Here is a 17,509-nt window from a genome sequence, read left to right as displayed (position 1 = left end):
TTATACTCAGCTGAGCAGAGCTCACCGAGTATATTAACTTTGTTCGCATAACGGTAATCCGTAACGGCATAAACTAATCGAGATAGATATAGACTTCTATATATCAAAATGATCTGGGCGAAAAAAGAAATTCATTTAGCCATGTCCGTCGGTCCGTCTGTCCGTCCGTCTGTAAACACGATAACTTGAGTAAATTTTGAGGTATCTTGATGAAATTTGGTATGTAGGTTCCTGGGCGCTCATCTGAGATCGCTATTTAAAATGAACGAAATCGGACTACAACCACGCCCACTTTTTCGATATCGAAAATTTCGAAAAACCGAAAAAGTGCGATAATTCATTACCAAAGACGGATAAAGCGATAAAACTTGGTAGGTGCGTTGACCTTATGACGCAAAATAGAAAATTAGCAAACTTGTGGACAATGGGCGTGGCACCGCCCACTTTTAAAAGAAGGTAATTTAAAAGTTTTGCAAGCTGTAATTTCGCAGTCGTTGAAGATATCATGATGAAGTTTGGCAGGCACGTTACTCCTATTACTATATGTATGCTAAATAAAAATTAGCAAAATCGGATGACGAAGACGCCCACTTTTAAAAAAAAACTTTTAAAGCCAAATTTTAACAAAAAATTTCAAATCTTTACAGTATATAAGTAAATTATGTCAACATTCAACCCCAGTAATGATATGGTGCAACAAAATACAAAAATAAAACAAAATTTCAAAATGAGCGTGGCTCCGCCCTTTTTCATTTAATTCGTCTAGAATACTTTTAAGGTCATAAGTCGAACAAAAATTGACCAATCCTTGTGAAATTTGGTAGGTGCATAGATTCTATGACGATAACTGTTTTCAGTGAAATTGGGCGAAATCGGTTGAAGCCACGCCCAGTTTTTATACGCAGTCCACCGTCTGTCCTTCCGCATGGCCGTTAACACGATAACTTGAGCAAAACACGATATATCTTTACTAAACTTAGTTCACGTACTTATCTGAACTCACTTTATATTGGTATAAAAAATGGCCGAAATCCGACACTGACCACGCCCACTTTTCGATATCGAAAATTACGAAAACTTAAAAAAAAAATGCCATAATTCTGTACCAAATATGAAAAAAGCGATGAAATATGGCAATTGGATTGATTTATTGACGCAAAATATAACTTTAGAAAAAACTTTGTAAAATAGGTGTGACACCTACCATATTAAGTAGAAGAAAATGAAAAAGTTCTGCAGGGCGAAATCAAAATCCCTTGGAATCTTGGCAGGAATACTGTTCGTGGTATGACATTTATAAATAAATTAGCGGTACCCGACAGAATATGTTCTGGGTCACCGTGGTCCACATTTTGGTCGATATCTCGAAAACGCCTTCACATACACAACAACCACCACGCCCTTTTAAAATACTCATTAACACCTATCATTTGATACCCATATCGTACAAACACATTCTAGAGTCACCCCTGGTCCACCCTTATTGCGATATCTCGAAAAGGCGTACACCTATATAACTAAGGCCCAGTACGTTTTAAATAATTATTAACACCTTTCATTTGATACACATGTCATACAAACACATTCCAGGGTTACCCTAGGCTCACTTTCCTACATGGTGATTTTCCCTTATTTTGTCTCCAAAGCTCTCAGCTGAGTATGTAATGTTCGGTTACATCCGAACTTAGCCTTCCTTACTTGTTTTTTATGAAATCCCTTGAGGTAAATTGTAAATTATATAAGTGTTAATGAAGGTGTGGAAAATTTTGTGCGCAGTGTTGAACATTTTTGATTGCAGACTAAAAAAGACCACAATTGAAAAAAGGGACCAGCGGATCAAATGGAGTTGTAAAGCACCATTTTTGGTCCAAATGGTCCAAAGTGGCAACCGTGTATGGGAGTGCTTTAAAATTTTTTTATTTTTATTTGAAGTGTAAATTTGCAACTGTGCCTATGATTCAGGGCAAAACAAAAACAAATGTGCTATAAGTATATAGAGGTTGAGCAGCTCTGTTTGTAACCATTGAAAATAAAATCCGAAACACCAAGCGAAACCGTCTGGATTTTTGTCTCCATTAGGCATTCAATAAGGCAATAATGAGATGATAAAGAATTTGTATTTTGTATGGAACTTTGGGTTTGTTAAGGGATTTAATGTAGAAAACTTGGATATTTATTTCATTAACTCTCTGTGTGAAATTGCTATAGAAATCACTAAATTTTACGAATATGGGAAGGATGAAAAGACTTTTAAGTCCACAATCAATTATGTCAGCCCACCTAACTTCGAGTAATGGTGCTGCTCAAAACTTGGTGCACTGCTCCCAACTCTGGTTTTGTGGCGGTATAAAATAGACATATTAGAAGTTTGGAAACAGATAAAACTAATTAGTGCACCCTTTTTACTTTTCTGTGTTTATTCATTAAAAATATAAACAATATATCACATGGCCTTTCTCAATTCAACAGCACAATTAAAATGTGCAAATATTAAAAGAAATAACAAGGAAATGTTCTTTTCAAAACAGCCAAATATTTGCTTTGTGCCTATTTCCTGAAATGTAGAAGTTTCTACTTATTTCTTATGCACACAATCCAATAATGTATAAATAGCGTCTACAAAACTTATCTTGATTTACTCAATATCTAACAAGTGTCTTAAAAAGTTATAATTTAAAATGAGTTTAAGAAATTATTTTCTGCTTCTGTTGGTCGCGCTTAGCTTCCCTTTGACTTACACGAATGCGGAATTTCGCATTAGAGGTAGCAATTCTGTGAATATAAAGAATAAATCATACGTGGTGGCAATATTTCAAGACAAAAAATATATTTGCCTTGGCTCATTGATCACTTGGCAATTCGTGGTTACAGGTTTAGAATGCGTGAGGGGAAGAGAACCGAAAAGGATCGTAGTTAAAGCTGGTGCAAACAGTATGTTTCAAAGGGGGCAACGGCAAGTTCGCAATGCGAGTTATTTTATTCATAAAACCGTCAAGGGAAGCAACGATATGGATATAGGTATAATTAATGTGAACCCCCCCTTTAAACAAGTTTCTACAGTAGGAACAATAAGACTTTGCAGAACTATATTAAAACCGGGCATGCAAATACATGTTAGTGGATGGTATTCACCAACTGGAGTTAGTTATAAAATCCTTTCTACTGACGAAACTATAGCAGAAAGGAGCTATTGTGATCGTTATTTCCATGGGAAAAGTAAAAGTTTTAAAAGAACAACGTTTTGTGGATTTGCTTCAACACGTAAAGTAGATGCTGGTGCACCAGGCGTTGTGGACGGAGATCTTTGTGCTGTGGCAGAATCTTATTTGGGTCTTTCGACAAATTTATATACAAATTTATCTGATCACAGTCCTGCTCTATTATATATAAAAGAAAATACAGGATGTTTATAAGTGTTATTATAAATGAAATGCTGTCATAAAAGTTTGTAATACTTCTAAATAAATAGCAAAGAGAGGGTAAACTGTTTCAATCAAAATACTTCGTGAATTAAAAAGTCATTGCGCACATTTTCTTGTTATACAAATTATGTATATTTATTTAATTATATGAAAAGTTATTAAATATTGATTAAATTTGAATATAAAGAAAACGTATTAAATGATTTATTTCAAAATATTTAGCTTCTCGCGCACGTCGCGTCTGTGATGAGTTAAAAACTTTCAACTTGTCGCCTCAATTGCCTTCTTTCAACTGCCTGCTGTCATTCGTGTGTGATGATACGAGTTTGTGTGTCTACTCGCTGGTTTGAAGGATTGCTATCCCACAACACGGCCATCCTGCTAAGCATTCGCCTCTAATGTGTCGTTGATTATGCCATTCTTTGGCCATGGCTTCATATATTCTGCGCATGTTGTCGTTTGTCTAGACCCTTCACCTTCAATGATTCGAGAAACATCGTATGTGTTATTAGACTTTACTTCAGTCACGCAATAGGACCCAAAAACTTTGGTTTTAGCTTTAGCCCTCCAACGAACTATGTTCGCTTGATTGCCACGAGCTCACCCTCCTTGTATCGGGTTGATGGCTTTTGACGAAGATTGTACGACTTTCGGTTTTCATCTTGTACTTTAAGTATGTGTTCTTTTGCTTGCTCCTTTGTTCAAGGGATGAAGTTCACCTTCTCGTTTACTTTGTTTGCGTCTGCTTAGAACACACTGTACACAATTTGCAATGATATTCCGGATTTTCGGACGATTTTTGTAAAATTATGGCACCGAAACCATCTACGGATGCATCTGTGTGCACTTCTGTTTCATAAAGTTGATTAAATATGTTTAAAACTGTTTTTTGGCTTAAAATCTCTTTCAATGTCTCGAACGATTCAATTTGTTCTTTTTCCATCACAAATTTTCTATTTTGTTTTCGCAAATCACTGAGTGGTTTTGCTATCACCGAAAAGTTTCTTATACATTTTTTGATGTAACTAGCTAACCCTAGAGGCTTTCTAACTGCTTAAGATTTTGGGAATTTGTATTTTAGCACGGCTTCGATTTTAGGAAGGAGTAATTTGTTGATTGTCCAAGGAATTCTACCTTCTTTTTTGAAAAATGACACTTCTTAAAATTTATTTGCAGTCCGCAATCATTACATACGCTTAGCACTTCGTCCAAATTTTTCAAAGCCTCTTTTTCATCACTAGCTGGTATTATGATGTCATCTATGTACGACAACGCAATACCTCTTCGCATTAAATCACGCAAAATTGCATTGATATATCTCTGAAAAACACTTGGGAAACTCGCAAGCCCAAACGGCACCTTCAATCATTTTTCAAATCTACTGTGCTATAAGTCTTCGCGTTTTGTAGCCTATCTAATTGATCTTCTATGAGAGAAAGCGGAAATCTGTCTCTCATGATTACATGATTAGTCGTCGGTAATCTATACACAGTGCAGATGTACCATCACGTTTTTTGACTAGAACAACCGGACTATTAAAATCTTGGCCCGAATCGCCACATACGATCACGGATCGAAAACTATACGAAAGACAATTACGTGATACGTCAGACGTATGGGTCGATTGGCATTACCACATACGAAAGCTATCGTATCGTAATTCATTCTTAGTTCACAATAGATTTTAAGGTCCACATCACTGTGGATTTTATTTTTATGTCACAATAGATGTGGAAATGTCAAAATATTTAAAAATTTTAATAAACAAACGAAATTTTAAAATGGATGTGCACTTACTTTTCTATATAAGTTCAAGCGATAGTGAGGAAGATGAAACAGTAGCACGGAGGCTACTTAGAGATAAAAGTGATCCTTTAGCTTTACCACAAACTGCGTAAGTATGTGGCAAATAAAGTTTTACAAGTATACAAAAATGTGTGTTCTGCAGATTCTTGAAACGATTTAGATTATCTAAAGAGGCTTTCCAGTTTGTACTTCATGCCTTAAATTTGAAGCAGTCGGATGCAAAAGCGGTGCCTCCAGTTCTACAACTAGCTGCCACACTTTCTCTTCTAGGAAGTGGCGGGTATCAGCATTGTGTCGGCAGTGATTATTTGGTTGGAATGTGCCAGAGCACTGTGTCAAAGATAACATCCCACGTTATTCTCGAAATGGAGAACAAGTTGTGTCCACAAAATATACAATTTCATTTAAACGAAACTTCGGAATGCAAGCAATGGTTTATGGATAAATACAAAATACCTGGAGGTAGGCAAACGTTCAATTACATTTATTAAATAAGTTTTTTAATTGAATATCTACTTTTACAGTCATCGGTTGCATTGATGGCACACACATCGGCTTGCAAAGACCATCTGTGGATGAGCATATGTACTTTACTAGGAAAGGATACCATAGTATCAACGCAATGATAGTGAGTTGTTGCTCATTTTCTTTATTCTTTGTACTAACTATATAAATATTTTGGCAGATGTGCGATCACACCTATAAAATTTTGGCAATCAACTGTCAGTACGGTGGTGCGGCTCATGATTCCTTCGTTTGGAGGCATTCAGATCAACGACGAGTATTGCAAGAGAGGTTTGAAATTAATAGGCGGAGCAATGCGTGGCTTTTAGGTACGACAGTGTTTGCTTTTTGGTTAATATTACTATTGTAATGACAATTTTCATTTCAACAGGTGATTCTGGCTATCCACTAGAGCCGTGGTGCATAACGCCTTACCGAAACCCCGCCGATGGCTCCAGTGAATCCGCATTTAATGATGTACACTCAAAAGCAAGATGTATCATCGAACGTACCATTGGTATTTTTAAAGGACGTTGGAGAATATTAGGGTATGGCAATAGGGGTAGATACCATCCTACAAAAGTGGCACGATTTGCCAATGTGTGTGCAGCTTTACATAATATCTGCATACAGTTCAAAATTGATTACAACGTACGAAGATATGAATCAGACCAAATCAGCGATGTTGACCCAGGCGAAGCCAACCATCTTACCACAATTGGTCAAACAATAAGAGACCAAATAAAACACTCTCTAATTAATTCCACGTAAAAATTAAGAAAAAACGATTTGTAAAAGCAAATGAATTCATTTAATTGTTTCTACTAAGTGCTAAGTATGTATGTTAAAATTAGAGATAAATGAAATCACTATTCGCTTAATTGCTAAAATCACAAAAATTAAAAAAATTCAGGTACAAACTTTGTTTTTACTAAGTGCTAAGTATGTATGTTAAAATTAGAAATAAAATAAATGAAATGACTATTCGTTTAATTGCTTAAAATCAAAAAATTAAAAAAATTCAGATACAAACTTGTTAAAGCTAACATAAAATTTTAATTTCTACTTTTTCTATTTACACTTATTGCTAGAGACTCTAATTCTAAATTTTTGATTTGTAAATCAAGTGCATGTGATTCTTGATGCAGTTTATGCTTCTCCTCCTTAATGGTCAGCATCCTTTCATGCACTTGCAACAACCTCTCCTGCACCTGCACCAATCGGTCAATCTTCTCCCCCAAATCGCGCTGAAAATCAGACACTCTACTCAAATTTTGTTGGAGCAGGGACAATTTTTCGGCACTCTTACTTACTCGCCGTGGAGTATTGCACCGAGAGGTTACGCGCGGTGTAAGGGTAGTAACCGACCTAGATGGACCAGGTAAAGCGCTGGCTGATGCGCTGCTTGTTCCACTATCACTGTTGCTCTCACTATCACTATTTTCGGTGCTGCTTCTATGAGCGGGTGAATTGCCAAAAGTGCGAACGGTACTATTCCCGTCCACTGCGACCGCAAGTCCGGCTGCCTCTATAATCAATTCCTCAGTTGCACTGATGGGAATTTCATTATAAGGACCTCCTCCAGTTTGTCTTTTGGACAATTTGTTGTGGGAAAGCTTCTTCTTCGCCTGATATTTTTGATCTGCGAAAACCTACGAGCAAACATTTGTAAGTATCTTGGTTGCACTTTATATATATATATATACCTTCCTCCACATTTTGGCGTCTTTTACTGGTGGCCCGTGAGTATTTAAACGCTTGGAAAGCTCCTCCCACAGTCTGTTGGACGTTGCTCTACCTTGTGCGGAATTGGGAAATTTGTTTTTCGCCAAGTTCGGGTGTTCCGCCATAAATTGCGCCATGCACTCCTTTTGGTTTGGGTTTAGCTTGTTAAAATTCGTCCTTAAATAATAAAATATAGTCCAACAATAATATAAACACATATTTTGAGAAATAACTTACATTTTCTCTTATATTTGTATTAAATTTTTGTATATTTATATATTTGTACTCGCTTTCGGTTGCCGGTTTGTAATCGAATAACAATACGAACGATCGAGTGCAATTGTCTCTCGTTCACGGTTGTCGCGATACCGATTTACGATCCACAAAGTACGTTCACGTATGTAGTAATCCCAAAAAGTGACATTTTACGTGACGGATCGTACGATCACGTATGTCATAATCCAAAAAACAAGTTTTTACGTGACGAGTTATACGATCACGTATGTGGCGATTCGGGCCCTGATTCCGATGCTTCTAATATACCCTCACGCAGATTAATTCGATCGTCTACAACACATCGTTCACTAAACGGCAATCTTAGCGGAGTACAATAAATTGGTGTATCTTGTTGTTGTTGTTGTAGCAGTGTTACATTGAAATGAGAGCCCGAGTCGCTCCGATACATAGAACCGGCTGCCTTGAGAAACAATTGGTGTATCTTCTTTCACTATTATGTTCATTTGCACGTTAGTAAATTTAGATTTATTGGGTTTATAGTCTGACAGATAAATATTCAACACAGTAAAGTGGCGCCGAGCGAGCTCCTCTTGACACTTGATGACGGTTCGTTTGATGTGGCGCCATGGGCCTCATCTGGAGGAAAGGTTTCTGGACTCAGAGCTCGCGTATTCAGCGTTTATTATACAAAGACGAACAGCAGGGTAAGAGATGCAGTCACGGTTAGAAAAAACCTATACACGTGCATTCTATCTAACTTCAGCACCGAACACTTAGCAACGGTAGAAATAGAAGAACCGTCCCTTATTCAAACATCCCGCTACATGGCCCATAATGCTTAAGCCTAACCAGAAGAGTTCAAGAAGGGCGCAGAGGACGACTTGTCACAGCGTATGGGGAGGGGACGATATACCCCAGCGGGTTAGGGGATCAGAATATACCCGCGGTAGGTATGCCTGTCGTAAGATGCGACTAAAATACCAGATTCAAGGGGCTGTGTAGCGCAACCTTTCAGGTTGCCAGCGCAATATATAGCTTCTCCAAACCCAATTGTCAACCTCACCTATCCGCGGCGAATCCTGTTTCACTAACAGACGAGGCTCTGGCGACCCCAAGCTCCTCATGGAACTTGGAGGTAGGGAGGGAGGGAATGGCCTGAAGGTTTAATGTGGCCACATAAATCGTTCCCGAGATGGTCGGGATAGCACCTTAATGGTGCTATGGCACCGGAGCGTACCGGATTTGTATCCGGCAAAGGACCATCACATCGATAACACTCCCCAAAGCCTTCGGGGAGCAACCTTATCGCTACAACAACAACAACAACAACAGGGGCGATATAGCGGTAGAGATGAGTTCCTTTTTTGTTATATACTACAGAGTAGTATACAGGTTGCTAACAGGACTAGCGTTCCTACATATGTTGGGCCAACGTCAAGCAATATGATTGATAACACATTGAGTTCTGAGCATTATATATCGGGGTATGAACAGTGGGTCCTTGACAGGACATCCTTCTCAGACCATGCATCATCAGCTTCAGCATAGAGAAGGGGAAAACCTTTACAAATTTCAGAAATGTGTATCAGGAAGACTTGGGCAGCTAAAATAGGTTACTACCGTTGAGGACTTGGAGGAGTGCAACAACTCTGAGAAGATTGAAAGGGAAAGTAAAGCCACCATGGTGGAGTAAGGAATTGATTCTTCTTACAGGGCAGGTAAAAGAGATCTTTAAGTTGGCTGAAGTTGCCGAAAACGAGGAGTGCTGGGACGAATATAGAGATCTGTTGTGGATCTTTAAACCTGAAATCAACAAGTCGAAGAGGGTTTCATGGACAAATTTCTGTGCGAACATAGAATACTCCAGCGAAACGGCGAGACAGAGGAAAGTGTATCCATCGGCGGGGAATGGTCACAGAGTAGTGAAGAGTCCCATGAGGCACAATTTAACACACACTTCCCATCAGGAGATGATGTAAAAACGTCTATACTCCTAATACGAAGCGAGAGGTACCAGGATTGATGACAAATACCAAAGTCTTTTGTCAAGTTCAAATCGCCGTGTCCAGATGAGATATTCTTCGAGTAGTCTTCATACCGAAAGCGGAAAAAATCAGTCATTTGCATCCGAAATACTACAGTCCCATAATTGGACATCTAAATAAAAAAAAAAAAAAAGATGTGTATATAAAATCAAATATGAGGATGAAGAGGGCTGCACCACATACTAACACCAAAGGCATGTCAATCGATACTGCATTGTATAGGGTGGTCATAAATATAGAGAAAGCCCTGGAACGCCAGGAATATGCTCTAGGTGTTATTCTGGCGCTTTCAACAATATCTCGAAACGAGTAAACACGGATAGTCTCAACTCAATTAAAGTGCATCCCGCCTTTACAAAATGGATCGGATCGATGTTAAGCTGCAGAGTGATCACGTCGCAATGGGGTCTAAGCAACAACAAAATCTGTTAACAGAGGAGCGCCGCAATGTGGGGTTTTAGGGGCGTCCACAGCATTTGTGACGCTGGTTATCAACCAATTGCTTAGGTGCTTCATCGGAGTACCAGTCAAACTGCATATCAGATGCCGTTTCAGTCATAATAAGCGGCAGATGCCTAACAAGAATCAGCTCTCTGATGGATCAGGCACTTCGGGATGTACTGGCCTGTATATGCAATGAGAGCACAATTATGCTATGGACTGCACCCCCGGATCCAAAGGCACCAACACAAGATAGACAAGACTTACCTAAAACAACCACCGACAGCTACCGTAAAAGCACTATATATAAACACTTAAGCAGTGAATAATGTAAAAGAGGACTAAACAAAAAATAAATAACAAGTGCAAGGTGCGATAACCTCCGTAGAGATTTTAGATCGAGCTCCTCTTCCAATTTGTGTCGTGACCCCTTTTAATTCTTCCTCCCATTTGGCGGAACGGACTTATATTTTGTATGCTGACTCCGAATGGCATCTGTAAGGCAGATGAGTTTTTACTAAGAAGCTTTTCATGGCAGGAATACGCTCGGGATGCTTGCCAAATCATTGCAGAGAGGCGACTTCGCTTAGAAAAACTCTTTACTTATTGAAAAAACTTGTTTCTAAATTTTTCATATTGCACTCAAAAAAAAGTTATCATCAAGGCGATGCCATCTAGGCATCAATGTGCAATTTTTGCTTATCTTTTTTTCGTCATTAGTGATCTTATGTTATTGACATTTTCGAAATATTAGTTTGATACTTGTATTTGTCAAGTTAATAGACTACATACAAATATAATGCGTTTTATAATCAATCTAGTATTAAATGTTATCATAATGAAACTAGGAAATTTATACAGGCATCATTTTGATACATTTTAAGGGCGAAACAAATATTTTCCATGGGCAAATCAATAGTCAAGATACAAAATTGATACTTTTAATTATACTTTTTATAATATTTATCGTTGCATTGATACCACGAAAATGATACCGTTTATAGTTTCATTTTTGCACATCGTATATTAAAATGATAGAGATACTTTTTTTTTGAGTGTGCTTTGTCCAGAAGTTGAACCCAGTATCTTCGGTTTGGCAGGCGGATAATGCTACCATCACACCAAGGCGGACTAACCACATCATATTTATGAAGGATATACATACGACAGATTGGACTATTAAGGCTGGACCTTAGTATTCGCAGTGGTTATTTCAATCATCTTTTGGCATGCTGCTTCAATGCTAGCCCTCTTACCTAACTACCTTTGTTACACGCGTTTCTAGACCTACTTTCAGACGCTTCCACCCACGTCTAATAACTTTTTAAGCCCCTCAAGCACAGAGGTTTTAAAGCTTTGTTAGTTTGCCCGCCACTGTTCTTGCCATGCAGAGTTTGTGGAATCTGAAGCTAAACAAAAGGGCGAACAAGTCGAAGTCTGAGTCAAAGGATTCATTCCACGCGTTCCAATGAACACTTATCCAGATATCGATAAAAATGTAACATGCGAATGCGAAGACAATGTAATCCCATGTGGTTCATTTTATTGTTGCACTTTAATATCAATTATCGGGATCTGGAACAATGTCCATTGGAACGTGGGGTTTTATAAAGTTTTAATTTAGTTTGATTGCCAACTTACTTTTGCGCGTGCAAACAGCTAATCGATGCTTGTTTTTATTAATCCAAAAGACATTTGTTGTTGGTGTGTGCAAATTCAAACTAAACTGAGTAGTTGAATTCCAACTGTGCGCTTTTTGTGAGCTCCAGCATGAATATTAAATTAAATTTCATATTATTTAACTTTTTAATTAAATTTTTGTAATTTTGATTTTTGAAAATTTTTTACATAAAAATTCCCTTTTTTTGATTTCAAAACTTTTTTTTAAATTTCGCTCAGAAGATTTGTTTCTTAATTTTTATTTTTTTTTCACTTTTCTTCACAATTTTTTTTAACATTAATTTTTAATATTATTATTTTTTAAATCTTTGAAATTTTTTTGCGGCCACTAATTATATTTGTAAATTTTTCTTTTATGTGGCCTTTCAAAGATTCACATTTTACCAGCAAGTTTTCGTATTGCCACTTTTTGAAATGCGCACATACATACGTACATAACTTGCAATTCAACACTTTCCGCTTTAAAAATTTTTTTTTATGTTTTTAATTGGTCGTTGAGTAAATAAATGCTTAAGAAATGCAATTTCATGCTTGACATTCACATTGAAATTTGTTTACTAAACTGCAATTTGTCACTGTTTGCTTTTATTGTTGTTGTTGTTGTTGTGTGATATTTTTCAATTTGCCGCCTACGATTACTCTGTGATTATTTATTAAGCGGTTCATAATTAAACTAAACAAATTCAATAAAACACATTTAACTAATACAGTTTTATTATTTTATATGCATACATACATATGTATATGTGTGTAGGTAATTAAACGACGTTATCGAGTTGGATGTGAACACGCGCGTACACACACACACATACACAACTACACATGCGCCTTTACCTATACATGTAGGGAAATAACTTAAAAATGATTCAAGCTGGCAATGCTGCAAAGATGGTAAATAAACAAATGAGGATGATGCACTCGCTGTTGAGAGCCAAAAATCTAAAAAATTCTTTGTTGTGTGTGTGGGTTGATGTAGAAAGAGCAGAGTGAAAATCTTCAATGTTTTCTCTTGAGCGAATGGAGCACGATTGAATGTTAGTGGTGCATGTGTGCCTGTTATGTGTGTGTTAGTATGTAGAGAAATCAGTGTTGCATCTAAAAACGTCATACGAAGTTCTCACTACCAAACTTGAGGCAGACCTATTAGACCTACTATCCTACTATGTAAGTTTATCAAAAATGGCATGAAAACTGTTCATTTGCGGGACGCAATGCATCTTATTAGGAAGTACACTTTCGGGCAGGAAGTCAACTTTTGTCTTCAACAGAGTTGGGCATTATTCGAAGAAATTTGTATTTGTATAAATATTCGAATAAAAATATTTTCTAAGAAAAGTATTCGGGGGTAATTTATTCATGAACAAGAATAAATTTTTGATAGACAATTTATTTTTAAAAAATTTTCCGATAAAAATTTTTTTTTTTCAAAAACTGTTTACTCATTTAAATATGAGGCAAACTAAACTATTTTGTGTGTTAACTGCGACAAAACAAATGTTTTTTCGTATTTATTATTCGAATAACAAAAAAATAATTTATTCGTCACTAAAAAGAAATTTCTTTGAATAAAAAAAAAAAAAAAATTATCTGTAATCGTAAATAGCCTGCAAAAAAATTATTTCTCTTTTATTTGTTATTCGAATAAATTTTGCCCAACTCTGGTCGCCAAAAGCAATTACAATACAAAGTTTTTTTAAATATTTAGTTTTTTTTTTAATTTGATATGAAAGAAATATAAATGTGTCGCAAGAAGCGACTAAAATTCACAGAATCGAAGGTTCGTGGTGTAAAAAAATTATTCCCGCGGTAGTCTGCCTAGTAGTCGAAAGTTGAGCTAGCCGGTCAATAAAAACCTCACCTAGACTGATTGTGTCCTAACAAACAATCAAGAGGAACAATCAAAAAAAACTTTAAGATGAAAAATTGTCGAACAAATTTGATGCTCCACTTTCACTTTTTATCATAATTAATTGACTCTCAATCGCCTAGGCTTAAACGTAGCAAAACACTTCTTCTTAGCTAAGCTTGACATCAATTGCGAACACCTCGATTCCCAAGTTTTTCTTCATTTTTAATACTATCAAAGTCATATTGTCTTCTTTATACACTGTTTCGAACCATATATCAGAGCAGGAATGATAAAAGACGTATAGAGTGTGGGTTGCTTCATCTACTCAATCCAAAGTAGAACTTTTTCCAGCAGTGATTCTGCAACGAATTTCTAGGCAGACGTTGCATGGATTACATAAAACGCGTTATAAGACAAACAACGATGTAGTGTGAGTAACCATTTGATATATTATTAAGAAATTATATTCCACAAGATATTAGACAGTGCTATCTACTCACACTTGCGACGCGTAGGAATTTATAGCTCAGTTCCCACACAAGCCTTTTGTTCATTGGAGTTTGTTTGATCCATTTAAGTACGAGATGATACACAAAAAGTTTGAGCTAGGAACAGGAGGCGCTCAAAAAGCTGACCATGAATATCATAGAAGGACAAATATATGAGTCGGTACTTGCTGGAAATCAGGCTGACTTGGAAGTCAAAAATATGCACATTCGTGTGCACCACACAGTTTCCACCCCTAATTAGACTTAAGGGTGCGCCTATAATATAAATTTACGAGCCAGACTGGGAAAGCTAATTCGTCATCGTCGTCTCAAATAGGACGATACTAGTATAGCAGAAATTGTACAACAGGTCAAAAAAGGAATTTCACAGCCAAAATCAGTAGACTATAGTCTGTGTCAGATGGCGCAAGATAAGGCGTCAGCATGGGGCAGGTTAGTAAAAAAAGATTCTGAACAAAAATTAATCTGCCTTATTATATGCTGTTCGAAGTCTTCACAAAAGCTATGAATCCTGCTCATTTAAAGGATTAATTCAAAAAAAGTATGCCCTATAGAATGAAGAAAAAGCTGGGTCAAAGCAATTGGCCTAGCGAACGGTAAATCTCAAAGAGATAAAAAGTTTCACTACAAAATTCAGATACATAATACCAAAAGCGAGACACGGCAACACTGACTATTTACAAACCTGAATAGCAAAGAGTACTTTTGACAGCTAAATGACAGCTATAGTGGCACTCTACTAACTAAATTTACAACTGTGTGCAATTAGTAATGCTGCTATCCGTGTAAATAGGTGATATAGAGCGCGCGCGAGAGCTATTGTGAAAGTCTCTCAATAATACTTCTTTGTAAACTAATTGGGAAGCATTGATATTTCATACATTGCTAATGTTTAGCTTCCTTGCGCCCACCCACCCTTTCAGATAGACACACAGATATCCACGCAACCCAGTGCACGATGTATACATGCACTGTATCTGTGTGTACAACACGCAAAGTGCGCGCTCACTAACTTTTTGTGACTCTCAGTGCCGTAATTTATTGTATTTGCAATGTGTTGACTGAAATTTAGTAGTTTTTTTTTTTTGTTGTTGCTGTGTTTTTTTTTTTTTTTGGGAACAACAAGAAAACTTGTAGATACACAGAAACAAGCGCTATTACACGAAAAAATGTTGGCGAAGCAGATGAAATGTATGTATGAAGCGATAAAAAAAATGATTGTGTAGGAAATCACATAAAAAATGTATGAAGCGTAAAAAAACAGGAATGAAATGGGCTGCAATAAAAAAATCCAATCTTAAATAGTTAAGGAAATAAAATTTTGAAGAAAAAAATTTTAAAAAGCACTTAAGCAGTGGAGAACGACACCACACTTATTGGAGGTGCAAGTGTATATGTGTGTGTGTTTGTGAATTGCTTGAGCGCTCTGCTTTGCATATGCAGCGCGTGTATATGCGAATGTTTGTTTGTATGCGCGTGCCGTATGAGCGTTTTTATGCGTTTGTGCGGCGTGCTGCTGTGCGTACAAGTGGGGCTTGCGGTTGACGGGGCATCAAGTACAAAAAACTCATTAAAAAGTGGGCGCGCTTAGAAAATTACAAATCGCACGCATTTTTAGGAATTTCTCTTTCACACGCTTAAAAGGTTATAAATTTCTTATTGGAGTGTTATGGAAGAGTTCGAGATTAAAGAGATTTTGACAGAAAAATTTTTTGCCAAAAAAATTTTATTTCTCAAGTTTTTCAAGTTAAATTTTTTCTTTATATACAAAATTTTTGGGCAAATTAAACAGTGGAAATCACTTTTATTAATCTTTTTATGTGTTTTTTTTTTTAATTACTATAGGGCCTATTTTTATGCGAACATAATTGATAAGCTTTGTTTTTTCCCCACCTTGACTGCTGCACTGGACTGGGAAATAGAAATATACGCCGCCGACAAACGCCGCCGCGAACGTCAAAAATATCGGCGCGACGGCGGCGTCCGTCGCGTTACTATATTTTCTACTCGTTTAGGACTGTTTAGGCCATTTATTGTTCATGTCGAGATTGGTGGGATATGACGAAAGTGGTATAAACGGATGCGCATCACTGCCAGTTATAAGAAACTAATTGCGAAATTTAACTCTTTCTAACTGTTCAAAAGCTATTTTAAAAATCGGGTGCTTTCGATGTTAGCTTAACACGGACTTTGCATCATCCAATTCACCAAGTTATTAAAACAAAACACTAAAAGAAAAGTTTGATAATAAATTTGTATGCTCACTTTGCATATTTTTTCAAAAAATTAATAATGAACAATGATTTCAAATAAAATGACCCAAAGCGAAAATGTTTTCAAATTATCCTCAAGTTGTTAAAAAAGCAAATTACCCAAAAAGGTGCCGATTTTAAAAAAAAATGTATATTCCGATTGGCTGAAAGAATAAGCGAAATCAGAGGTGCAAAATCCTTTAGTAGGTTCTAGGGGCATAGACACTCCTTTGAAATGATTCTTACCTCATACTTAAGTTGATATATGTAGGTATAAGGAGGGTTTGAAAAATCACTTGGGCTTACATTCAAACATCTGTTGTCTATTTGATTTTCATCCCTCAACACCCAAGTCTCCCGGCTTGACATTTCCTAAAGTTGGCGGCCCTGTCCAAATCTAGTCCCTTGAAGCGAATCACATTGATTATAGCCCATCAACCAAGTTTAAATATCACCTACACTTTACGGCTCCTTTTACAAATGTGAATACGTAGGCACATATATTTACCAGGTGAGGCTTTGTCGTTCGCAAGAACAGGTGAAGCAAAAGCTTTCCCAAGACAGTCGAACTAATGACCGTATGTGCTACTACCCTAATGTAATGGATAGTCGAACTAGTCTGAAGCTACGCGGTCAACCTATTGAAATAAATGTTGTGAACACAGACGTCTGCAAACTTTGGTCTAAATTTTAAAAAAATTTATCCAGGGTCCTTGTAAAATTTTAATTATGTAGATGCGCCGAGGATTATACGATTTTCACCCATGAGTTACGTAATGACATCCACTTAGACTGCTTATGGTTTCGAGGGCGGCATCCTTGGCCAAATAGTCACTCCCTAACGTTTCAAGTTGTTTCTATAGTATAGCTCGGCAGCATAGCGCGACAAAAACATCAGTTACAAAGTCTTCGGAGCTACACCTAGAGCTTCTAGGAAAGTGACGTCGAGGAAGGTATGAGTTCGAAGTCACAGTCCTTTGGCTTCTGTACCGGCATATGGTGTCAGGGTCAGGAGGCGTGGTAGCGACTGGTGGTCGGG

The 17,509-nt window shown here is 37.0% G+C and overlaps 2 protein-coding genes across 22 annotated transcripts in view; one reads left to right on the top strand and one right to left on the bottom strand.

Annotated features, from left to right (window-relative positions):
- Positions 1-17,509, bottom strand: part of Hers (Histone gene-specific Epigenetic Repressor in late S phase) — a 545,891-nt gene that overhangs the window by 524,105 nt on the left and 4,277 nt on the right. For 9 of the 21 annotated variants that reach the window (XM_067779957.1, XM_067779958.1, XM_067779956.1 and 6 more), the window contains exon 2: positions 11,822-12,533. The gene's annotated coding sequence lies outside the window, so the exon portion shown is untranslated. Of the gene's footprint in view, positions 1-11,821; positions 12,562-17,509 lie in introns of all 21 variants that reach the window. The other 12 variants (XM_067779965.1, XM_067779969.1, XM_067779970.1 and 9 more) reach the window with 3 other exon arrangements.
- Positions 4,978-6,791, top strand: LOC137247604 (putative nuclease HARBI1). Its single transcript, XM_067778580.1, has 5 exons — positions 4,978-5,316; positions 5,371-5,690; positions 5,753-5,856; positions 5,914-6,061; positions 6,124-6,791. Exons 1-5 carry the CDS (start codon positions 5,159-5,161, stop codon positions 6,501-6,503), a joined length of 1,110 nt encoding a protein of 369 aa, XP_067634681.1. The 5' UTR covers positions 4,978-5,158; the 3' UTR covers positions 6,504-6,791.

The sequence above is a fragment of the Eurosta solidaginis genome, chromosome 4, assembly GCF_040869045.1.
Source record: "Eurosta solidaginis isolate ZX-2024a chromosome 4, ASM4086904v1, whole genome shotgun sequence".
NCBI classification, from domain to species: domain Eukaryota; kingdom Metazoa; phylum Arthropoda; class Insecta; order Diptera; family Tephritidae; genus Eurosta; species Eurosta solidaginis.
This window is presented reverse-complemented; position numbering and strand designations above follow the sequence as displayed.